Here is a 26,945-nt window from a genome sequence, read left to right on the forward strand (position 1 = left end):
ATGGTATTTGTCGACTACTCCGGTCATTTACACCAGGCTGATATTCTTCATTTTTTTCGTAGCTGCCTACTTATTATAGCACGGCCAATTTCTAGGCTTTTTGTGAGACACCGCTTACGCGGATGAGGTGGCGAGGGGCAAGCCTACATAAACCTCGGTCGGATTCGAATCAGCACTAGAGGTCGACCGATATTGATTTTTACAGGCCGATACCGATACCGATATTTCGACGCTCACAAGGCCGATAACCGATATCATAGGCCGATATTAATATGGAAGGAGCAGAGAACTATTTCGCCAAAAATATTATATATTAGGCAAGGTGGCACTTGTTCATGCCACAGAAAGGTGAACAACAAACGAGAAAACTGAAATCGAAAAGACTTATTGCTTAATTGTGAACATTCGTTGAAATTTGAGATAACCCGAAAATTAAAACATGATACAGAATTGAAGATCAGTTCAGAAAAGGTAGATTGTAGTTAGATATAAAATATCGGTCGCGATATCGGCCTAGATTGGCCGATACCGATATTCGAGAAAGTTCCAAATATCGGCGCCGATAATCGGCCAAGCCGATAATCGGTCGACCTCTAATCAGCACCCATTGGTGTTGCAGCCGCGGATTACACCACTGCGCTATCTCGCCACAGGCATGCGTACTTGGAATCTGTACGTACAGTGTGTAATGAGAAAATTAGTAAGAAGCATCTCTGTATTATAGTTGCTGACTAATACACAAGAGCAACACTTCGACTGTTTCATCTACATTTTAAATATACAGGATTAGATATATGTCGTGTTTGAATGATTCATACATATTAGGTTATTGAAGAGTCCATGTAATAAAACTGAAAATATATGAAAAAATGAAGGATATTTAGAAAGTCAATATTTCATGTTAATTGCATATAGTGAATAATTCGAGCTGTGCCACAATGAAACAATTTTGCGTGCCATCGTTAATCATTAGGGCTGGGCACAATGATTCGAGTACTCGAATCTGAATCGAGTAATAATTTTAATGATTCGAGTCGAGTAGTAAAAGATGATTTTTCGAGTACTGAAATTATACACTCCTCGCAACTGAAAGTTAATTTATCAACCAAACTTATAGTTTCGATACTAATTTTCATTGTTGCAGCCTTGAAACTTCGATTGGCCGTATCGTAACATACTAAATATACAGTAAAAGCTACGAACGCCACTGGAAATAGCACATTTTCGAAGTCATGATCATCCCACAACATTGTTACCAAGTGCAATGAAATCGGTATGGTCGAAAAATGCCAAAGTATCTTTAATGTGATGGATAGAAGGCATTACATTCTTTGTGGTCGCATAAAAGGTACATATTTGAACTTTGACATATTACATTCTGTTATGACGTCATAATGAGTGCTACTCGATTACTCGACTCGACTCGAAGCATATATTCAGTGATTCAGAATCGAATCATTCAGGTACTCGATTTTGCCCAGCCCTATTAATCTTATGTTTGCATATGTTTATTAGTTATATGATAGTCATTTACCCGTCACTGTGGCATATAATTTTCGAAGTAAATTGCTAATACTGTTGGAGTCGTGGTTGGAGTAGGAGTCGGTTCGTTTGAAAATTCAGGAGTCGGAGTCGATCCATTGAAAATGTGTGGAGTCGGAGTAGGAGTCGGTGGCAAAATTGACCGACTCCGCAGCCCTGGACATAACATCGTTTGTCATCTCATCCGCGTAGTCGGTATATTACAAAAAGCCTAGAAGTGGGCCGTGTTATAAGTAGGCAGTTACGGAATAAAAATGAAGAATATCGGCCTGGTGTAAATGACCATAGTTGTCGACAAACACCATGAATACCTCAAAACAAACAAACATAGTTTGTGAGAGACGCCGTTGCATTATTTTACGAATTAGGATTTAGAAAAATATGACGTAACTGTGATGTTCTTGATCTTGTTTGAACAATAACTCATACGACGAGGTTGCAATACGAAATCAGTATATTATCAGCAGAATAACTTTAAGGCAGCGACTCGATCCAGAGTACAGATAAACGAAAGACCAGTAGACAACAGAACACAGGGTATAAATACAAAGCACGACACACGAGGAAATAATGATTGGCGGTAATTACTAATCCTAGACAAATAAGAAACAAACGATACCAACGTAAAATGCACGAACATAACAGTAACAGTTTAAAGCACAGACCTTATTTTACTATTGTAACAATATCAGCAAAGAAGATTTGAACTTGGACATGGGAACAGTGACTTGTAACTTTAATTGCTACGGCATACTTTGATATATATGCTTCATTTTGAATCTGGATTACTCATACCACGTACTTATGTTTCGTAATCACTGTATATAAATAAACTAGACTTTAAAGTAAACTCATTTCCCGTCCTGCCTATAGTTTTAGCCCACGCATTAACATTTTAACAGATTTTATGGTTTAAATTCCGAAGAACTTGTCGCGGGCCGCACAATGCTCAGGTCTGGGTTAGTTGGTTGGAAAACTCATTGTTCCGTTGTTATTCAGCAATTGAGTAAGTAACCAACCAACCAATCAATCAATCAACGAAACAATGAGTTTTATAACCAACCAATCAATCAAAGCATATTGCTCCATTCAAGTCATTTCATTCAATTGGTTTTGTATCCACCCATTCAATCTATCGACGACGTCTATTGAACGCAGGTCCTGAACGCCTTCTAAACGCCCACCTTGGCCACAGTATGTAAATAAGAGGCATGCGCCTTGCGCACAGATAACATAAAAGGAAGCGCCAAAAACGAATGATGCATGTGTCGGTAGGCGAGGTCGATCTGTCAGATTGTGGTCCCGTAATCTTGAGGGCTGACGAATATAGTGATGAATGATTGAATCAAGGTAAAACTTCGCCCCGTTCCGTCACAATTTAAAAGAATCGGTCTGCGGTGCGTGAGTCACACACATTTTAATTCATCGCTTATTGTTTGAATAATACCAATATGAAACTTCAAGTTACATCGTGATTATTGATAGCTTTTGCACAATTCAATATCTATGCGAATCAAAATTTACAAACATGTTCTGAAACCAGTATGATAAGCCAACATAGTATTTGCATTGGACAGCATCGAGCGTGTGAGTATAGAAATTAAACATGGAACGGCAACGACGGATTTTGCAGCTTCGTTCCGCTTCGCCGAGGCTGGAGTGGAGAATTGTTTTGCGTAAGCGACTGTAGGATTTCTGGCAATCCATAAGCTATCTTCCCGAGCGCAGAAATTATTGAATCTGGTCTTGATCGAAAGCTACTGTTGCACCGATTCCGAAAATATAAATTAGAATAATGATCAGGCACTGATCCATCTAGAATCCGTCCTATAAGTCTGAAATATCGGCATTGTTAGAACAATCGGAGAGTCGCAACGGGTCATTGTTATGGCCATTGTGTTGCGGTTACCCGATTGTTCTGAACAATGCCGATATTTCAGACTTGGAGGACAGATTCTAAGTCAGTGGTTCCCAACCGGGGAGGAATTCCCCCCTTGGGGGGAATTTTGCAATTTTTAGGGAGGAATTCCACTTTAGAATTGTAACGGATTTCCCAAAATGTTCATGTCCGAACTGTCATTTTGGCAACCAGTTATATCAGAGCGTATGCTCCTTATAGATGTTTTTGCTGAAAGTATGTTCAAATGCTATTTTAAATCTCTTTCTCCCATACAAGTTCGTCCTTGTTTTTTTTTAACTAGTTCAGATGTGCTGCAGTTCGCAAAACAATTTTGCAGGCCAGCGACGGCCTCTCAATCAAATATATTCTAAGCGAGCAAATGTCGTGCCGAATCTATCACAACAAGGTCTCTAGCGAAAGCATTTATCTTCTATTTTCATGTCAACATTTTCATAAAGTGACAAAATATTCCAACGTCATCGATTCAAGTCAAAGAGATCGCTAGCCTTGCTTTATTTTTACTGAACTGCTACTCGATCGAAAAAATGCATGTTAAACTTGGTGCAATGTTGCCGAAACCGAATGAGTGTCCTAAATTTCAATGAGTTCAAGCATGAAATCTGATCACGTGTATTATGTGAGGGTATATATCAGGGCTGTAGCCAAGTCACGAGGCTCCGAGTCACAAGTCATTTTCACTTTCATAGTTTTGACTCGAGTCAAGTCGAGTCATTTTCAATTCACCATTGAGTCAAGTCCGACGGTCCAAGTCACCGAGCATAGGGTCGAGTCCGAGTTATGGTATTATGACTCGAGTCCGAGTCCAATTCCTTGTGTTGACTGCTCAGTTTCCAGTTAAAGTATTCTTAAACTCACTTTTATGACTCTGCTTGGTGATATCGAATAGGTCACATTTATAATATACTAATTTTACTCACTTTGAGCACTTTATTGTCGCATTCTCAAGTACCAGGACCAATAGACGAAATTCCAATAGGAAGGCCACTTTACTGTTCTTCGAAATTACAATGAAATGTCGGTCTTGGCCGTCTTATAGTCACGAGTCATGTGGCTTGGTTCGAGTCATGTACAATGACTCCAAGTCGAGTCAATACACAGATTGTCTCTAGTCGAGTCGAGTCGTTTCCCTGTTTTGAGAAAATGACTCGAGTCAAAGTCGAGTCATCAGAAAATGCTGACTCGAGTCCGACTCGAGTGTGGTCAATCCTGCTATACATGAAAATACCAATATTATTGGCCAAATGCATACGCACACTTGAGAAAAAAAATCGCGAGACCAGCAAATTTATGCATACTGATTTTTCACAGCAGTTATATTAGCGATTGATGCATGATAAGTCGAAAACAAAAATGGAAGTGTGGGGGTCTGTTGAGTCAAGCCTTCCAGAATTTGTTTGATTGGGACCAAGACCATTGTTTTTGGAGGTCTACAAAGTATTGTTAAAGCCCTGCTAGAAACAGACATTCCGTACCTCCGGTCTTATTCTTCGGTCAACAGGTGATTGCGCGGTAAAAAATGACCTTTTTTAATCATCGGCAGGTTTCTCCTAAGGGGGGAATTTTGGCTCAAATTTCGGCCAAGGGAGGCACGAGATGAAAAAGGTTGGGAACCACTGTTCTAAGTGGATCAGTGCCTTATCAATATTTTAATTTATATTTTCGGAATCGGTGCAACTGTAGCTTTCGATCAAGACCAGATTCAGTAATTTCTGCGCGCGGGAAGATATAGCTTTTGGATTGCCAAAAATCCTACAGTCGCTTCCGCAAAACAATTCTCCCCTCCAGCCTCAGCGAAGCGGAACGAAGCTGCAAAATCGGTCGTTGCCGTTCCATGTTTAATTTCTATAGTGTGAGTCTCGCATGCACTCAGCGACAATGGCTGTGACTAAAGCAGAACTAGGCAAAGTGCGCCCGCGGCGCTATTCTGAGTGGCCCGCGAATAGTTGCTTGGAATTCAAAACATAAAACCTACATCTTAATGTTGATGCGTAGACTAAAACCATAGGATGTATATGTATAAGCTAAATCGAACCGTTTCCTTCCAAGCCTGTTCATCAATAGGCCAGGATTACGCATCCGGCATACCTCGCATGCATAATCCAGATTCAATTAGCGAATTATGCCGTAGCAGTAAGTCTCAAGAAGTCACCAATCCTTCTTTGTTGCTATTGTCACACTATGCATTACACGGTCTGGGCTTTAAATTGTTACAAGATACGTTTCCAAATCCATAATTCGTAAAACAAGTCAATCAGTGCCCGTGATTACTATGTGTCATCATCACCCATACACAGGCCTGTTTATTTTTGGATGTTGGGTTTTATTTTTGGAGATTCTCCAAAAATAAGATTTGAAAACATCCAAAAATAAGATTTTTTTGGATGATGTTTTTCAGTGAAATATACACGTCAGAGCGATGTAAACGATCAGAAAACTCATAAAACACACAAAACAGCACCTATGTGAGGGATGGGGTAACCGAAACGCTAAAACTACTTCCACTCAATCCACTTCACGTTTCTGCTGACCTTGCCTGCCTGCCTGCCCGCCCCTCCGCCTTTGTACTGCTATAAGTTTCACAGTACGACACGTAGAGAAGACGGGAAGGCAGCTGTAGTGAGGCAAAGGGAACGGCGAAATCATATACAACCGTCTCTGTCGCAATCACTTCGTCCACACGATGACGGGACTCATCTGCTGATGCTTCGGACGGCAACACAACTTGATCCAGAGTAAATGGAAAGCGTGTGACCCAAGTTTGTTGACGCTCGTTTATTGTCAATGAAGAGGGTGGCCTCTTGGTTGACTGGAAACCGTACCAAACTCCTTGATGTTATGGACGAAAACAGTCCGACGTGTGCAACTTCGCTGCTGTGGTGGATCCATCTGATCGTTCTCGATCGCATGGTCACGCTCGCACACACATGAGCACCACCGTCACGAAGCTTCATGGTCTTGATGTTCTGATCATGGAGCAGCAGGAGGTCATGCGCCTGGTCGAACGCCTGTGTCCAGGTGAGGACTGGGACGAGGACCGCCACAAGGAAGGTTTTCTGGTCAGAGGGTGTTGGGATGTCAAGTTCAATGAGGCACGCAACTTCGTGGAGGATCAGAGGTTTCAAGCGCATTACTGACGAGCGCTTTTCAGGAGCAAAGGCTTGGAAGATTGGAAAGTTTGAAGAGTTAGACATTCCTCGATTTTTGGACCCCTAACCTCGATGTTTCCCACAATTGCGACGTTCGAGGCCGATATCTCGAAAATAAAGGGGGGGGGCGTCTCGCAGTGATTAATATTCTCTAGAAGGCATCCTCCAGGCCAAAGACTAAATTTGTGAAGAATGTATTGGAAAGTTAGATCAAGATCACTGATGATATCTATGTGTTGGAGGACTTGAATACATGATAATAACATACTTTTGGTGGATTCTTTCAGTAGTAATCGGGCTCAAAACACCTTCAATTCTTATTTTTGGAGATCCTCCAAAAATAAAATTTGAAAACATCCTAAAATAAGCTATTTTTGTTATTTTTGAAGAAATCCAAAAATAAACAGGCCTGCCCATACATAATGGATGAATGAAGTGATGGAGCATGTCAAAAAAGAAAGCCTGTATTCAAAGATGGTTTGAAGCACTAAATATTTGTTTACTGAAGTCAGGGGTAGACCGGTCTTTTTAGCAGTTAGTGCCGAGCAGGTCGCCGTGTTAAAGTAGTATAATTTAAGTCGGTCTTGCGACAAAAACCCGGAGACATGCACTCAGTCGAGGAAGGGCGAATCTCTGACGAACCGCAAGCTTCGCTCAATAACAAGGCTATTTCGCCAAGCTGTACACTACTCGGAAGGCAGCGACCAAGACAATACGCTTTGATGTATCCCAGACACATTTTATTGTCTTGATAGAAAAACGCGGAAAATGGTTTAAAGAGAGTTCAAAATATATCATGTTTAATATTGTTTGGAAATATGGCGGCAAACAAATATTATTTTTTGGTTATTAACCGTCACTTTCTCATTCCCTAATATTAACACATCCACTGAGCAGCATTGGACAACAGTGTAATTCACTGCTTTCAATTTAGAAATAAATTATTATTCTTGAGAGTACAGCTAAAAAATATGACTAGTTCCGCCAACGTATTATCTGATTCTCATTTGGCCAGCGGATAAAAATAATTGCTCTACCCCCGGACTAGAGCCTGACACAGGGGCGGGAAAACTATGGCATGCATGCCGCATGCGGCCCGTGACTAGATTTTGTGCGGCCCACGAAGGCATCGGGAAACGTAATAAAAATATTGAGCCGATACCAATAAAATCAATAACCTCATATTTGCATGCTGTAGGCCAAGGTGGGTGTCTGATTAAAAGACTACTCCAAGTCGTTTCGGCACACCTTATCTTTTCATTATATCGCATTCGTGTTGTATATTGATTTGATAAAAATATTAATAAATGACGAGCAACTATTTGTACAACTTTACAGCCATTGCCCCGCTTGACCATTTAATAAACTGGAAAGGCTGCACCTGGACATCTGTAAGCTAAGAAATACATAGATATTCCCCAGTCTAGCAGTCGCAGTCATATAGTTCTGGAATCACTACTGCCATCCTGCGGTGTCACGAAAATTGTCGATAAATCGGTTCGCCAATGATATCCAGTCGATATCACACTTTGACAGAAATATCGGTAAAAGACCATTTGACGTATTAAAATAGATCGGCAAATTTTGGTGACGTCACAAAATGGCAGTAGGGATTCTAGAACTATATCTGCGGCTGTTACACTTGGATATATTGATCTATTTCTTATAGCTTACAGGCAGAGGTAATCAATATATAGTCATCATCACTGGTATCAAGTTGAAGTAAAACCGTAAATTACAACTTGAGTTCACGTAGCAGCAGCTATACTTCCAAGTAAATAAAATAAGTAAGTATTCTAGGCATAATTCCTCCTAGAAACCAAAATCTGTTAAGTATAAGTATATAGTAGTCTAAAATAATAACTATGTGAGTAATTAGTATGAGTAGGCAAAGCCTACTTGAGTACTCTGAATAATTAGAAGTAATTTAATGTTGACCACCTCTGCTATGACCAGATGCACCCTTTCTAGTTTATTTCATGTCCAAGCATATAGCAACGGCTGCAAAACTGTTAAAATATTTGCTACGATATTTTAGAAATGTGAGTTATCGGTCGAATCGGGCAATATATCGGCGAAGGTGTTAGTTATCGATTTTATCGGTATAGCGGCTCGAAAATTTGATACTGGTCGGCCCCTATACTGCTGATCATTGAACACTGAACGCAGGCTATGCAGGTTACTGGTTTTACGGTGTCATGTACAAATAAGGCGGTTTTGCTGTCAAATCCAGCTTGCATTTTGATATATAGATCAAGTTTTAGATCTGTCTCACCATCTCCAGCATATGATCAGGTCAAGAACAGGCAGTCTTTCGTTAGATATGGACGAATCACGAACGACTTCCTATCTATACGAATATAACGAAAGATGAAATGTCGCTCTAATTCAAAATGAAGGAGCGTGAATGTGACGGAAGTCAACTGGCAGCGTGAGTAACGATAGGTCGGTTTCAAATGTCTGCTGATTATATAAATAATATGGTATACGTAAACACGAAACGAATATTTTGCACTATTCTGCACACGCCGCATATCAGACGTTTCAAAAATACAACCAACTAGACGCAGCAGTTCGTTATACCGAGGCGGGGAATTCCGAACCAAGTCGGGGTTAAGCCATACATGAACTGAATCGAGAGTTCATGAAATTGAATATAACGTAATCTGGGCTCAAATGTTGTAAAGAATTTCATTGTACCTTGGAGAGTAATCCCATTTCTAAGTGCTAGAGGTCCTATGATCATAATAGACTGAAGTAAATTTGACTTAGGCCACAGCCATCGATAAAATATATATACGCATGTCAACACTCAACCATTCATTACTCAAAGTCGTGAAGGATATAATTTTGGGTCGCGATGGCACCAAAGCTATCGTATAATATGTAGTTAATATTTGTTGAATTTAGTGCCACAAAATAATTCTACGGGCTTAGTGCGATTTTCTGTGGATAGTTTGTTCAATGTCCATATCCGAGGTCACCGTTTTGGGTAGTATGGCCAATAAGCGATACACGCAAAAAATCGTTACCACAATAGATCTTGATAATGAAAACGAACTGACCTTTGCATTACAGTAATTACGCAAATTGGTTTGATATCATGATATGATTTTTTCCGACCTCGGTTTCTATGGAAAGCACCGACGCAGACCGTTTGGATGCTTTAGTATAGGATTGTGCAACTATTAGTTGCGGGACCATGAGACACGGGGATTTTGAGGCCAGCCCATTACGCGCCGGGACACATGAAGACATGAAGGTTTGGCCAGCAATTATACGGGTGGGCAAAGTACGGTGCCAAAACGATCTGCGGCAATAAAACCCGGTCGCTGGTTGGCCAACACCTTTGATATTGATATGTCTGTTCTATCACGCTGTAAAAGTGCAAATGTTTGATGAATAGGTGACATTCCCTTCCTTTCGTGACCACTTTGAAACGAATATTATGTTTGACCCAGCAGCAGCACCTAACGGATCGGATCGCAGCCAATATTCGAGAGATTGTTAAATTAAAAAAGAAATCCGAACCAATGTTGGAACCAGGGCCGTAACAGCACTTCGTCAACCCCCCCCAAAACAAAACGTTGGTCTTGGGCCCTCCACAGGGTGGTAAACTGGACTTCTGGGGGCTGCGCCCCTCCTGCGCCCCTCCTGCGCCCCCTCCTCGGGCTATAAACTGTTTCCCGCTACTTATCCTCTATATTGGGTGTCCGTTTTATGTGTCAGCTTTTCTATCCTGAACGCGCAAAGCGCGAAAAAATTATATACTTCAAGATTCAATCGGTCAATATGATCGGGAATTGCATATATATTGCTATCAATTTTTATCATTTTCCAGCTCACGTAATCACATTTACCGGTAGAGCTGAGTGAGGTGTGTTTGAAAAGCTAGGACCACTCAATAATAATTTAACATCTTCGGGCGTATACCTGTTAGCAGGAACGAAACAGCACTTCGTCAAAAAAACTTGGGTCTTGCGCTCCCGTAGGGTGATAAACCGGCCCCCCATCACCTTGTTCGCTTTTGCCACGAAATTAGTTGTACTATTTAGTGAGAAAGCGCGAAGCGTGAAAATTTTCGAGAATTCATGATAAAATCGGTCAATAAGATCAGGAATTGCATATATAATGCTTTCAATTTCTTGTCCTCTCTGCTCACTTAACCAAATTTACCAGCAGAGCTCAGTGAGGTGTCTTGGAAACTGTAGGGCCCGTAAATAATAATTAAACATCTTCGGGCAGGCAGACCCGTTGGTATGACTTCGACTGGCATATAATTTTCCCTGCGAGATGGTATTTGTCTTGTGAGATTCAGATTGCCAAAACAAGAGCATTCGGCGCCAGTTATTTTGGCGCCTATGGACAATCAAACCTACATGTATTTTGATATTGCAGCAAACAATACGTTCATATTGCCAAATTTATTCCACTGGAAGCTTTTCGACTGGCTCTCTTCAGCAGTGAACGCCAATAAATGAGGTTCGAGCTCGCCCCCCCCCCCCATTGGGGGGTTTGGGTTGCGGCAATTACGGTCCTGGTTGGAACCAAGTTACTTCCTTTTATCACCAATCCTTCCAAGTAATGCATAATTTATGCGAGTCAAGTCCAGAAATTTCGATTTATTAAATATACTGAAGTCGTGATGAGTCAGTCATCCAGACTTCGCGATTTCGATTCAATTTCAAGTAACCAGTTTATAGTGTAGGCTACTCAAAATTTTCATAGTGACAGAAAACATCGAATCTCGTGCTCAATATTTACTAGGGCATATCTTCTCAAAGCTGTCTTGTGTTTACGATGCGCACGGCTCTAACAGAATGACAGTTAGGCTACAGATTCAATGCGCTTCGGACTAATTTCCGGTGTTGCGACGACTCGAGTCAATTTTTTTCAGAGGACTTGAATTGACTCGATTCACTTTGCAAAAATGACTTGACTTGACTTGACGCGACCTCTCAAAATGTGGATTGACCCGGGAGTCGAAGCAAAATTTTCGAGTCAATTAAAACTGTAAAGTCATCAAGTAATCGGTGTCGATACAATCGATGTGCCTGTACCGCTGTACGACTGTACGTACATGTTCTGGACAGTCGCAAATCGATTGACCGCTAACGTAGTGATAGAGCTTGTGTTATCCTAGTCTATAACAGTGGTTCTCAACCTTTTTCACCTCGCCGACCGGTAAAATTTCAAAAAATATTTCGCGGACCGGTGGACTTTCAGAAATTGAAATCAATCCAAAATGCAGAGTATGAAGGCGTTTTTTGCAAGAATAAGGTGCTAGAGAGTGACATTTTAGGGTTTTGATCGTAATTAATATGTTCATGATGTTATCCATGAGATTTTTCGGTAGTGAGTCTGCTGCGTCAAGGTAAAATTGCCTTGTCCAGATAAACGTGCTACCGCGAAGAGTCGTTTACAGTCTTTCGCCCCGTATGCCCTGAATTTAACCGACCATGTCAACTCGAATAATATTATTCTCTTCGACAATATCGTGAGAAGAAGTGTTTGGGAGTCGAACCAAGCACCTTGTCGTGCTACCTTGCTGAATGCTGATTGCTCATTACCACCAGACGTAGGCTACTCTGGCTACTACGGATACAATGCGCCGCACGAAAACACCTGGCAACAGCTATACCTGGCCAATGGCCATACACAAAACCAGTGCCGAAAAGGCACTTCGTCAGTCAACCCCCGAAAAAAGTTAGTCTTGGGCCCCACAGCTAGATGGATGCTCTCACCACTGCTTGAGAGCACATCCGTTCTCCTAAGTGCCGGTAGAGAGTCTACGTAGCCTAATCGCTAGAAGCGTGGAAATTTTCTATAATTCATGACCGAATCCGTCCATAATATTGGTAATTGCGTACATATTGCTATATTTTATTTTATCCTATCAGAATCAGATTCTCCGGTAGAGCTGAGTGAGGTGTCGTCTTGAAAAATTTAAGGCATGTAATCAAATTAAACATGATCGGGCTGGACTGTTGCAATAATTACTTTGTTGCATCTCATTAATTCATGACCTACTGTCTGTTATATAGTTTGTTTGCAGACATGGGGTAATCGCGATTAGTAATCGTAATCGATTACGACGATTACAGCATTTTCAAGTAATCGTAATCGCAATCGATTACATTCGAGAAAATTCAGAAGTAATCGTAATCGTAATCGACTACTTCCAATATTTAATCGATTTCTTTGTGAAAGAAAGATTACTTTTTATTTGTACGGGAGACATAAACTGAACATTCGTGAACAAGGAAGAGGTATTATACCAGTTAGTGATAGCACAAACGTCAGATTTTCAAATGCCACTGCTCATTATTACGTCAGAGCTGACCTATTAGCTTTTGCTCGTCATTGCGTAAGAAGTCTACAGCTATCCACACATAGTGAATAGATTAGATATTCGATGTACATTAGTGTGATCGTAAGAACACTCACCGTGCTGTATATCAGGTTATCAATTCATTACAGACGCCACTACCCCGCAGCAGGCTAATTAATCACCACTCTCCCTTGTTTAAAATAGTAACTTTTGTATTGATGTTTGTTTATGCTTAGTTAAACGCAGTTTTACCGTTGCTGCTTGAGTGCTTGGCGAGCAGTAGGCCTATGTAGTACGAACGTACACTGGACAAAGGTTTGAAATATCTTAGCCTACTCGTCAAATAATACATTACGGTTTCCACGACGAAAGTAGTGTTATGATCTACTTTTGTTACCGTCCAATCAGAGAGCGCCACGTCATCCTAATTGCCACGCCCATCTTCATACCCTAAGGGTACATTCATCTGCTACGTCATCTGTGCCACATCATCATCAAGCGCCACGCCTATAGTGCCACATCATCCATCCATTGCTATATCATCGCTGCATTGATTGCCGCATCTTGATACTTTTCTCAGATATTGTATTATGTGTATTTAGGACTAATATCATCCATCCATATTTTTTAAACTTGATTTTATGTGTACAAGTTACGGTTTCTGCAGTTTCCACATTTTACGACTTATGATTGCCGCGTCAAAACTTACATTGGCACTTTACTCAGTCTCCTTGAAATAGCATTGTATAGTGTACGAGTTCATTTTATTTCGAAAAAAGAGCATATCAATGATATCGTTGATCGTTATTGCATCGATTCACTAGCTGAAATCCTCCAGATCGGTTGATGTTTCGAGGTACACCGCTTTGCTGCCGTCCGACACTGCGATCCGAGTTCTTGCGTTCGATCTGACCGTTTTGTTTGATGTAGCGATCACTGGCTTGTAGTATATACGATACGAGCGGAAGGTTGGGATTATGAACAACTACGCTAGGCGAATAGATGACGAATTCATCAGCTCGCAGTATAACCGCTACCTGTATAATGTTTGCATGTCGAGTATAAGGGTATTTAACCCGGCACTAAAATGCCAGCGGAATAGCCGCAGGGACCCGGTTCTCGTTGCTATAATTAAACGAACACCTTCGCTGCAGGTACGCGATCACCGACGTTATAATGATAGGGACAAATTAGCCGCATGAAAGCGAGTCTAATGAATATAACGACAGACAACAAGTTAGTTGAAAAGTAAAACTAATCGTGACCGATGCAAGACGGCGTGAAACAACGCTTTCGCTCGATTCTTGTAGTGACCACAATTCATACGATTCAGTCCTTTTCATGTCACAATCGAGTATAAGGATAATTTAATCAGCGCTAAACGCCAGCGGACTAGCCGTAGGCGCACAATTCTCGGCGTTACAATTAAACAAACTTTTCGCGGCAGGTACGCGATTCCTAACGGTTTCTACAGTTTCCACATTTCACGACTTATTTTCTTTGGACGCATACAAGCGATTCCCAAGGTCGAGGCTATGGAAACAAATCAAGCATGAGTACGTAAATCTTGAGCTTAGATCTCCGAGATTCTTGTATGCAACTAACATTATAGACAACCATTCGACAATATTCAACCAGCAATAATGTTTTCGATATAGTGCATCATGTACAGCGACACGCCGATCAATTCAAATTCAACAATGGGATCCCCCGCACAATTATGAAGCCCGATTTGCGTTGAATATTAACGATACCAACAAATCGGAAGATCTCTTTTCCCTCTACATCTATGATAGAGGTACCATTCCATTGACCACGAATAACTTGAGATTCTGTGGGATCGAAATCGCAATCAAATAATATGAGAGTATCTTTTCCAGCTTTCAGAACTTGGACAATCGTGTCAGGACTATATCGCAACACCGCAGTATGTGTGCATACAAAACGATACACAGTTATTTTTAGCGCCATCCGTACGACTTATGTTCAACTTGCAGTGCAACTGATGATTTAAAGACGGTAATATCTTTTTCGAGTGTGACAATGGCACTCGTAAAGGTTATACAAACATTACCTTAAACTACTATTTACTTCATTGCAGAATTGATCGAAGTTACGATTGCAGCTGAAAAGAGTAAAGAGGTGAAAGCTAGTGATGATGACCTAACAATTACTGCTTGGAGCTGTCTATCCTTATTAAGGTACTTGGTAAGAACGTGGTAAATCCATTGAACAGCAATTTTACACTCGCAGTTTTATTGTTATATATTAAAATTATACGTACATTTCGCGCGATCAACTACGCATGATTTTATGTGAATTTCACCGATAGTGTCCGAGTTCTATGTGACATAAGTACAATTTCAGCATCGGTATTTGCAATAAAGCCTAAAAATTAGAGTTGCACCTTTTCGCGATTTATGCAGCTATTCGCGCAGATTTGCGTTAATGAAAAAAGTAAAAATTATGTACTCAAGTAGGTTGATGAGCAGAGTGCAAAACGGGTTAATATACCTGCTACCGATATTACCCCATTAACAAGTTATACAGGTGCAGCCAACACCGCAATCGCACGGATTTGGCTTTTATGATAAGTAAACATATGAAGTCAAGATTGACCCCGTACGCCTGCTAGATATTTACATCAGAAAACGAGGTTGTAGCTTGCGTTGCGTGTTTTGATTTCTAAGCAGGTCGGTATGGCAAAAATTGGTATTATGTATCTTGATGTATAGTTAGTTACATCCTGTGTGATCTTGGGTCTCATTATCCATGATATTGTCGCCAATTAAATTCGGCGAGTAACGTAATGGCAGCCTACGCCCCACAGCTGTAACACCAATGGATCCGTCGGCGATTTGACATTTCTATTGCTATATGGCACATTAATCATTATATTCAAGTTGTCATTGATCTGTTCCAATAGTCGAAGGTAAATCTAACGCTGATTTAATTTGACTTTGGTGATGACATGATTAATAGCCTAGTTATCAGGAGTATGGCTAAAACCCGGATTAGGCTGTACCGCTCCAATGCTATGATCTCAGGTCAATATTTGTCAAATTCTATAATATTAGACCTATAATTGTGGCTCGTCAACTGTCCGCTAGCTGCAAAATTATAACGCAACAGTTTTCGCGATATCGTGATGCATTTCTACTCTCGAATGGTGTTTGACAAACTATGCCAAGTAGGCTATCAACTTGTACTTGTATTCGTACTTTACCTTTACACGTCGTTTTTGTATAATGGATACTAATTTTATTAAAAATAAACAAAAAGCGCGAAAAATTACATTTTATCCCGGAACGTAGCAAGAAAAAGCGTATAAATTTTGTAAAGTAGATAGAAAACTACACTATTCCGATGCACTGAAGACTCTTACACTCTGGATTTTGTGCAGTATATACTAATTTTACATTGCGGAGTATTCCATAAACGTTAATCCAGTGATCCTTCTTCTATTTTCAATCACGATCCGCTTATTATTCTAGGCTTCGAAGCCCACACCCAGTACGTTTTATGAGGATTAATATTTTTAGATTAAATATAGCGTATCGAGACTTCGTGAAAGTTACTTGGAAATAGTTATTTCTACCCTAATTTAATAGATTTCTCAGATATCGTTACAATGGAACTGGGTTGAGCGAGCGGTAAAGGCGTTGGACTTAAGTTTCAATGAACAGGTGTTCACGTGGGCTCGAACCCCACACCCAGTACGTTTTACGGGGATTAACATTTTTAGATTCAAATATAGCGTATCGAGTACTTTTTCTCAACTGTAATAAAAACTTTTAGACTCCGGATTTTGTGTAGTAGGCTATATACTAATTTACAATACCGCATTTGTAATTCGTGCAAGTACAGGAATATCATAGTTCTTGTAACAAAGTTGTCTGCGCACAATATATGTTAATCATAAGTCCTACACATTCATGATTTCGTCCTAGTTTGAGTTTTAGAAAATATTATACCGACATCGCGGCATCTTTTAAAAAACAAAACCATGATCAATGGTCGAGAGATCATTTTTGCTATTTTTCATTGACATAAGTCATTCTGGAACGCGAAAACGCATTGTACGATATAGATGAAAATTAAGCAAATCCTAGGATCCTCATTTTCAAAGTAGCTTAGATCTCGAAATAAGCTTTGACTCGCTATTCTCCTCAAACCATGGAATTATCACGAGTATCAGCACCTTCGATCACTGAAGAAAAGGATGAAATTATATCCGAAGCATATTCCTTGACCAGGAATTTTATCATGTACGAACTCGACGGCTCATGCGTTAAGGTAAATACGAAAGCAGAGAGAACCTTACGTCAAGTTGGGGATGAAATGTTCGAGCGATATCGAACAGTCCTAAACGCAGTCTCCAAACGTCTCCGCTGTAGTGATGTTGAAGTCAATAAAAAATATAAAGAATATTTACCCGATGAGCGAATGTTCCTGATGATAGCTGATGAAATTTTCAAAGATACCAAAGAAAATTGGGGGAGGATTGTCTCCCTATTTGTGCTCGGTAGCATTCTTGCTCGCAAGAACGAGGTTGAACATCACGGGGAGCATATAGAAGCTATCATACAGACCGTTGGGAATTACATTGCTAGCAAAAGACGAAAGTGGATAGTGCGAAATGGAGGATGGGTAGGTGATTTACATGCCTTGCTTAGGATTTACAAATTATCTTTAGCATGAGACATATAGTGTATCTGCTCTCCAGAGCCCATATCACCTCTCGATGATGAAATTCAGCTTTACCTTCTAATTCGGTTCCCAATTTATATTCTACGACACGATAACTTTCCTCCGTATGATCATTAAGGCTTCTATTTTTATTGCAGGACGGCTTTGTAGAATTCTTTGATAATACCGCTTTCGACTACAATAAAGTTTGGAAGGGACTCGTGTTTGTCGGAATCGGACTGACATCTATTGCATTGGCATTATCAAGATAATGGATGTTCGCATGTTTTGTCTCATGTAATATTTTAAGAATAAAATCCTTCATCGTTTAATCGCATCCATTTTACTGTAGGATCTATACAGTTTCTTCTGAGAATACTCGAAGGATTGCCCCATATGGAAACCTTCTTTAAACTTTTAATTTTTCAAATTTCTACAGCTACGTAAGCAATTTGTTAGGGTTACCCAGAATACGTTGCAGGTCAAATTTGATTCGATTACGTGCATTATAGCGACAGAGATTTACGATAGTGTAAAATAACCTACATTACGACATCAAATTTCGTCTTCTCTCCAAATGGAAATATCAGGTTCTATAATATTGTCTATACCGAACAAATATAAATTTGCCTGTGCTGTTGCTTTGCAAGAATACTTCGCTCACATAGTAACCAATTTCTGGTGGATTCCGAATCGATATAGACAGAAATGCGGAAAGTTACATTGACATGTCTTATTTTTTATGTTGTGTAAATAGGTAATAATTAATTTTAGTAACACTATACCAACATCATCGAGTTGTGCGAATAGATTTATATGTGGTGTTATGGTTTTAATCGAAGTACACTGCACGATCTAATGTAGAGTCATCTCTATTGTATAGCAACTCGGTAATCGAAATGCATGCATTAACATTTAAACAGCGATCGTGTTTCGTCACGCGAAAAATATGTTCACTACTGCGATACTCTGCACAGGGCATGCAAATCCTTTTCACACTCGTAATAGTATACCAACGGCTTCCGGCGACAACGTTTAACAATACCAACGACACTAAACATACGATACCTACCCAATCTGCAAATTGTTTCGATTTATTCTGTCTGTTTCAATTTAAGATAAGGAAGCCCATTTCACTCAATGTATCGATGCCTACGGTACTCTACAAAATTTTCTGATTAATTCGCCCTATGCTTATTTATCACAAGAAAGATGATTTGATACCTAAAGTACGAAATACTTTTTCGCTTGAGCTAAGCCGCAGCGCCTGGACTGGAATTTTACGGGGTATGTGGACTCATTTCGTAGGGCTCTATGCCATAGGAGCATACTTTACGCTCCAATTCGATTCCCACACATTCCATATACTTACTAACAGAACCATTGAGTACCAGCCTTGACATTTTCCGTAGTACTAGATGGCATGTATACAATTTCACGACATCCGACATTACGACGAAGACTATCAAAACATCGAAAGAAGCCCTCTATTCTTTTCTGAAATAATCAAGGTTTTATCAGGAATTCCCTTCATATAAACTCCAGCAGAATCACTAATAACCTCTCAAGTGTACTCAATTTACTCTAATTTGATACTCGTGTACCAAATCCCTATTTTCCGCAAGTATGATAGAGGCTATCGCTCGATACTCAACGATTCGTAATTTTGCTGGAATACAAGTACAATTAGTTTAAAGTAGTTTGAGGTTACGTTTGTATCACCTCGACAAGTGCTATTATCAAAAAATGCTTTTGCTAAACTCTTACACTTTCACTAAACTTCTACACTGAATCTTGTAAAGTAGATAGAAAAGGAAAACTATTAACATAAGGTAAGTGAGAAGCACGCAAATTTCGATTGCATACAAATGCCACAAACTGCGCTAACTTCCAGAGTTGTTAAGTATAGAAGTACTCGTACGTCTTGAGAATACCCAAGTAGGTTTTTTTTGCCTACATGTACCAAATACTCTCAAGTCCTTATGATATTGGAGTACATCAATTTCATGATAGCTACAGTATTAAACAGAAATAGACCTAGAGTACTAACGTTTTTTGTGCAGTGAGAGTTCGCAACTTATCGGAGTATTTTTGTTATTTTTATTGCGATAAGTCATTCTGCAGCGCAAAAATGCGTCGTAGGATATAGATGAAACTAGCACCACTCATCAAGACCGCTGATAACAGTACATTTCAACATTTAGTTGCAGTAAATTTCGAGTAAAGTACAAGAAGTGATGATTTCCGAGTGAGTTAAAAAGTAAGTATTGCAGGTATAGTTTACCTGAAAACCGAATACTCTGAAATAGAAGTAGATGCAGTGTAAATAGTTAATCACTTGATTAAGTATAGCGCAAGCAGATAAAACCTATACTTGAGTACTACAAAATACACGACTACTTCGCTATCGACTCCCTCCACGTAATAAGTGACTACGGTTTAAGACTGCTTTTACCGATACTCGTCAGTTTCCGTTTTAGATAGAATTCGGAAACCAAATAATTTCATAAACATAAGCTAATTAAATGAATTTACTCGAATGTACTATGCCGCGCTGATAAGATTAATTATAATATACTTATCATGTTAGAGCGATTTTTCTAGCGTAGAAAATCTTTCAAATGTAGTAAGCAGGCCAATATGAAGATATTCGTTGAGCTTAATAAACATAAAAAATACTCTAGACGACTTTATCGGTACTTTACAGTTTCAGTTTTAGATAAAATTTGTCCCTTTCACTCCTCGCTATCTAAACATGTTTAGAATATATTATTTGCGATGATACGAACCCGTAAAGTACTCAAGTAGCTTTTCGTTGGATATAGATGAAACTGACACCACTCACCAAGACCACTGGCCCACTGACAAAAAGTACATTTCAACATTTTAGTAACAGTAAAGTCCTACTAAAGTACAAGAAGTCATGATTTCCGACTGAGTTAAAAAGTAAGTATTGAAGGTATAGTTTGCTCGAAAACCGAAAAAACTCTGAAATAGAAGTAGATGCAGTGTAAATAGTCAATCACTTCATTTAGTATAGCGCAAGCAGGCCAAACCTATACTTGAGTACTCCAAAATATACAAGTACTCCCTCCACGTAAAAAGCGACTAGGGTTTAGACTACTTTATCGGTACTTGACAGTTTTAGATAAAATTTGGTGAGACTTTAAATTTAAAGTAGTTTGAGCTTACGTTTGTATCACCTTGACAAGTATCATTATCAGACATGAAAATGATACTATCACCTAATACAGAAGTTAACACACGTCAATGTGCTTCGGAATTCACGAGAAATTGCTTACTAAGAGAAGTATATTCTTGTATACACAATAGTGGAGAGAATCTTTAAAATGTAGTAAGCAGGGCGATGGGTATTCATTGAGTTGTATAAGCATAAAAAACATTCCCGCGCGCTCCTAAACCTAACACTTCCTACCCTACCACCTAATACTAAGACGCGCGCGGGAATGTTTTTTATGCTTATACAACTCAATGAATACCCATCGCCCTGCTTACTACATTTTAAAGATTCTCTCCACTATTGTGTATACAAGAATATACTTCTCTTAGTAAGCAATTTCTCGTGAATTCCGAAGCACATTGACGTGTGTTAACTTCTGTATTAGGTGATAGTATCATTTTCATGTCTGATAATGATACTTGTCAAGGTGATACAAACGTAAGCTCAAACTACTTTAAATTTAAAGTCTCACCAAATTTTATCTAAAACTGTCAAGTACCGATAAAGTAGTCTAAACCCTAGTCGCTTTTTACGTGGAGGGAGTACTTGTATATTTTGGAGTACTCAAGTATAGGTTTGGCCTGCTTGCGCTATACTAAATGAAGTGATTGACTATTTACACTGCATCTACTTCTATTTCAGAGTTTTTTCGGTTTTCGAGCAAACTATACCTTCAATACTTACTTTTTAACTCAGTCGGAAATCATGACTTCTTGTACTTTAGTAGGACTTTACTGTTACTAAAATGTTGAAATGTACTTTTTGTCAGTGGGCCAGTGGTCTTGGTGAGTGGTGTCAGTTTCATCTATATCCAACGAAAAGCTACTTGAGTACTTTACGGGTTCGTATCATCGCAAGTAATATATTCTAAACATGTTTAGATAGCGAGGAGTGAAAGGGACAAATTTTATCTAAAACTGAAACTGTAAAGTACCGATAAAGTCGTCTAGAGTATTTTTTATGTTTATTAAGCTCAACGAATATCTTCATATTGGCCTGCTTACTACATTTGAAAGATTTCTACGCTAGAAAAATCGCTCTAACATGATAAGTATATTATAATTAATCTTATCAGCGCGGCATAGTACATTCGAGTAAATTCATTTAATTAGCTTATGTTTATGAAATTATTTGGTTTCCGAATTCTATCTAAAACGGAAACTGACGAGTATCGGTAAAAGCAGTCTTAAACCGTAGTCACTTATTACGTGGAGGGAGTCGATAGCGAAGTAGTCGTGTATTTTGTAGTACTCAAGTATAGGTTTTATCTGCTTGCGCTATACTTAATCAAGTGATTAACTATTTACACTGCATCTACTTCTATTTCAGAGTATTCGGTTTTCAGGTAAACTATACCTGCAATACTTACTTTTTAACTCACTCGGAAATCATCACTTCTTGTACTTTACTCGAAATTTACTGCAACTAAATGTTGAAATGTACTGTTATCAGCGGTCTTGATGAGTGGTGCTAGTTTCATCTACATCCTACGACGCATTTTTGCGCTGCAGAATGACTTATCGCAATAAAAATAACAAAAATACTCCGATAAGTTGCGAACTCTCACTGCACAAAAAACGTTAGTACTCTAGGTCTATTTCTGTTTAATACTGTAGCTATCATGAAATTGATGTACTCCAATATCATAAGGACTTGAGAGTATTTGGTACATGTAGGCAAAAAAAACCTACTTGGGTATTCTCAAGACGTACGAGTACTTCTATACTTAACAACTCTGGAAGTTAGCGCAGTTTGTGGCATTTGTATGCAATCGAAATTTGCGTGCTTCTCACTTACCTTATGTTAATAGTTTTCCTTTTCTATCTACTTTACAAGATTCAGTGTAGAAGTTTAGTGAAAGTGTAAGAGTTTAGCAAAAGCATTTTTTGATAATAGCACTTGTCGAGGTGATACAAACGTAACCTCAAACTACTTTAAACTAATTGTACTTGTATTCCAGCAAAATTACGAATCGTTGAGTATCGAGCGATAGCCTCTATCATACTTGCGGAAAATAGGGATTTGGTACACGAGTATCAAATTAGAGTAAATTGAGTACACTTGAGAGGTTATTAGTGATTCTGCTGGAGTTTATATGAAGGGAATTCCTGATAAAACCTTGATTATTTCAGAAAAGAATAGAGGGCTTCTTTCGATGTTTTGATAGTCTTCGTCGTAATGTCGGATGTCGTGAAATTGTATACATGCCATCTAGTACTACGGAAAATGTCAAGGCTGGTACTCAATGGTTCTGTTAGTAAGTATATGGAATGTGTGGGAATCGAATTGGAGCGTAAAGTATGCTCCTATGGCATAGAGCCCTACGAAATGAGTCCACATACCCCGTAAAATTCCAGTCCAGGCGCTGCGGCTTAGCTCAAGCGAAAAAGTATTTCGTACTTTAGGTATCAAATCATCTTTCTTGTGATAAATAAGCATAGGGCGAATTAATCAGAAAATTTTGTAGAGTACCGTAGGCATCGATACATTGAGTGAAATGGGCTTCCTTATCTTAAATTGAAACAGACAGAATAAATCGAAACAATTTGCAGATTGGGTAGGTATCGTATGTTTAGTGTCGTTGGTATTGTTAAACGTTGTCGCCGGAAGCCGTTGGTATACTATTACGAGTGTGAAAAGGATTTGCATGCCCTGTGCAGAGTATCGCAGTAGTGAACATATTTTTCGCGTGACGAAACACGATCGCTGTTTAAATGTTAATGCATGCATTTCGATTACCGAGTTGCTATACAATAGAGATGACTCTACATTAGATCGTGCAGTGTACTTCGATTAAAACCATAACACCACATGTAAATCTATTCGCACAACTCGATGATGTTGGTATAGTGTTACTAAAATTAATTATTACCTATTTACACAACATAAAAAATAAGACATGTCAATGTAACTTTCCGCATTTCTGTCTATATCGATTCGGAATCCACCAGAAATTGGTTACTATGTGAGCGAAGTATTCTTGCAAAGCAACAGCACAGGCAAATTTATATTTGTTCGGTATAGACAATATTATAGAACCTGATATTTCCATTTGGAGAGAAGACGAAATTTGATGTCGTAATGTAGGTTATTTTACACTATCGTAAATCTCTGTCGCTATAATGCACGTAATCGAATCAAATTTGACCTGCAACGTATTCTGGGTAACCCTAACAAATTGCTTACGTAGCTGTAGAAATTTGAAAAATTAAAAGTTTAAAGAAGGTTTCCATATGGGGCAATCCTTCGAGTATTCTCAGAAGAAACTGTATAGATCCTACAGTAAAATGGATGCGATTAAACGATGAAGGATTTTATTCTTAAAATATTACATGAGACAAAACATGCGAACATCCATTATCTTGATAATGCCAATGCAATAGATGTCAGTCCGATTCCGACAAACACGAGTCCCTTCCAAACTTTATTGTAGTCGAAAGCGGTATTATCAAAGAATTCTACAAAGCCGTCCTGCAATAAAAATAGAAGCCTTAATGATCATACGGAGGAAAGTTATCGTGTCGTAGAATATAAATTGGGAACCGAATTAGAAGGTAAAGCTGAATTTCATCATCGAGAGGTGATATGGGCTCTGGAGAGCAGATACACTATATGTCTCATGCTAAAGATAATTTGTAAATCCTAAGCAAGGCATGTAAATCACCTACCCATCCTCCATTTCGCACTATCCACTTTCGTCTTTTGCTAGCAATGTAATTCCCAACGGTCTGTATGATAGCTTCTATATGCTCCCCGTGATGTTCAACCTCGTTCTTGCGAGCAAGAATGCTACCGAGCACAAATAGGGAGACAATCCTCCCCCAATTTTCTTTGGTATCTTTGAAAATTTCATCAGCTATCATCAGGAACATTCGCTCATCGGGTAAATATTCTTTATATTTTTTATTGACTTCAACATCACTACAGCGGAGACGTTTGGAGACTGCGTTTAGGACTGTTCGATATCGCTCGAACATTTCATCCCCAACTTGACGTAAGGTTCTCTCTGCTTTCGTATTTACCTTAACGCATGAGCCGTCGAGTTCGTACATGATAAAATTCCTGATCAAGGAATATGCTTCGGATATAATTTCATCCTTTTCTTCAGTGATCGAAGGTGCTGATACTCGTGATAATTCCATGGTTTGAGGAGAATAGCGAGTCAAAGCTTATTTCGAGATCTAAGCTACTTTGAAAATGAGGATCCTAGGATTTGCTTAATTTTCATCTATATCGTACAATGCGTTTTCGCGTTCCAGAATGACTTATGTCAATGAAAAATAGCAAAATGATCTCTCGACCATTGATCATGGTTTTGTTTTTTAAAAGATGCCGCGATGTCGGTATAATATTTTCTAAAACTCAAACTAGGACGAAATCATGAATGTGTAGGACTTATGATTAACATATATTGTGCGCAGACAACTTTGTTACAAGAACTATGATATTCCTGTACTTGCACGAATTACAAATGCGGTATTGTAAATTAGTATATAGCCTACTACACAAAATCCGGAGTCTAAAAGTTTTTATTACAGTTGAGAAAAAGTACTCGATACGCTATATTTGAATCTAAAAATGTTAATCCCCGTAAAACGTACTGGGTGTGGGGTTCGAGCCCACGTGAACACCTGTTCATTGAAACTTAAGTCCAACGCCTTTACCGCTCGCTCAACCCAGTTCCATTGTAACGATATCTGAGAAATCTATTAAATTAGGGTAGAAATAACTATTTCCAAGTAACTTTCACGAAGTCTCGATACGCTATATTTAATCTAAAAATATTAATCCTCATAAAACGTACTGGGTGTGGGCTTCGAAGCCTAGAATAATAAGCGGATCGTGATTGAAAATAGAAGAAGGATCACTGGATTAACGTTTATGGAATACTCCGCAATGTAAAATTAGTATATACTGCACAAAATCCAGAGTGTAAGAGTCTTCAGTGCATCGGAATAGTGTAGTTTTCTATCTACTTTACAAAATTTATACGCTTTTTCTTGCTACGTTCCGGGATAAAATGTAATTTTTCGCGCTTTTTGTTTATTTTTAATAAAATTAGTATCCATTATACAAAAACGACGTGTAAAGGTAAAGTACGAATACAAGTACAAGTTGATAGCCTACTTGGCATAGTTTGTCAAACACCATTCGAGAGTAGAAATGCATCACGATATCGCGAAAACTGTTGCGTTATAATTTTGCAGCTAGCGGACAGTTGACGAGCCACAATTATAGGTCTAATATTATAGAATTTGACAAATATTGACCTGAGATCATAGCATTGGAGCGGTACAGCCTAATCCGGGTTTTAGCCATACTCCTGATAACTAGGCTATTAATCATGTCATCACCAAAGTCAAATTAAATCAGCGTTAGATTTACCTTCGACTATTGGAACAGATCAATGACAACTTGAATATAATGATTAATGTGCCATATAGCAATAGAAATGTCAAATCGCCGACGGATCCATTGGTGTTACAGCTGTGGGGCGTAGGCTGCCATTACGTTACTCGCCGAATTTAATTGGCGACAATATCATGGATAATGAGACCCAAGATCACACAGGATGTAACTAACTATACATCAAGATACATAATACCAATTTTTGCCATACCGACCTGCTTAGAAATCAAAACACGCAACGCAAGCTACAACCTCGTTTTCTGATGTAAATATCTAGCAGGCGTACGGGGTCAATCTTGACTTCATATGTTTACTTATCATAAAAGCCAAATCCGTGCGATTGCGGTGTTGGCTGCACCTGTATAACTTGTTAATGGGGTAATATCGGTAGCAGGTATATTAACCCGTTTTGCACTCTGCTCATCAACCTACTTGAGTACATAATTTTTACTTTTTTCATTAACGCAAATCTGCGCGAATAGCTGCATAAATCGCGAAAAGGTGCAACTCTAATTTTTAGGCTTTATTGCAAATACCGATGCTGAAATTGTACTTATGTCACATAGAACTCGGACACTATCGGTGAAATTCACATAAAATCATGCGTAGTTGATCGCGCGAAATGTACGTATAATTTTAATATATAACAATAAAACTGCGAGTGTA

At 39.0% G+C, this 26,945-nt stretch overlaps 3 protein-coding genes across 3 annotated transcripts in view; 1 reads left to right on the plus strand and 2 right to left on the minus strand.

The window, feature by feature from the left end:
- Positions 1 to 26,945, minus strand: part of LOC145439804 (uncharacterized) — a 291,614-nt gene that overhangs the window by 192,815 nt on the left and 71,854 nt on the right. The gene's annotated exons all lie outside the window — the stretch shown is intronic.
- Positions 16,948 to 17,961, plus strand: LOC145439251 (induced myeloid leukemia cell differentiation protein Mcl-1-like). The gene is made up of 2 exons (XM_080316749.1): positions 16,948 to 17,590; positions 17,788 to 17,961. Exons 1-2 carry the CDS (start codon positions 17,117 to 17,119, stop codon positions 17,899 to 17,901), a joined length of 588 nt encoding a protein of 195 aa, XP_080172875.1. The 5' UTR covers positions 16,948 to 17,116; the 3' UTR covers positions 17,902 to 17,961.
- Positions 24,168 to 25,153, minus strand: LOC145439813 (induced myeloid leukemia cell differentiation protein Mcl-1-like). The gene is made up of 2 exons (XM_080317457.1): positions 24,539 to 25,153; positions 24,168 to 24,341 (listed from the first exon to the last, which is right to left on the minus strand). Exons 1-2 carry the CDS (start codon positions 25,010 to 25,012, stop codon positions 24,228 to 24,230), a joined length of 588 nt encoding a protein of 195 aa, XP_080173583.1. The 5' UTR covers positions 25,013 to 25,153; the 3' UTR covers positions 24,168 to 24,227.

The sequence above is a fragment of the Botryllus schlosseri genome, chromosome 5 (assembly GCF_051294905.1).
Source record: "Botryllus schlosseri isolate E-star chromosome 5, Bs_hap1, whole genome shotgun sequence".
NCBI lineage: Eukaryota > Metazoa > Chordata > Ascidiacea > Stolidobranchia > Styelidae > Botryllus > Botryllus schlosseri.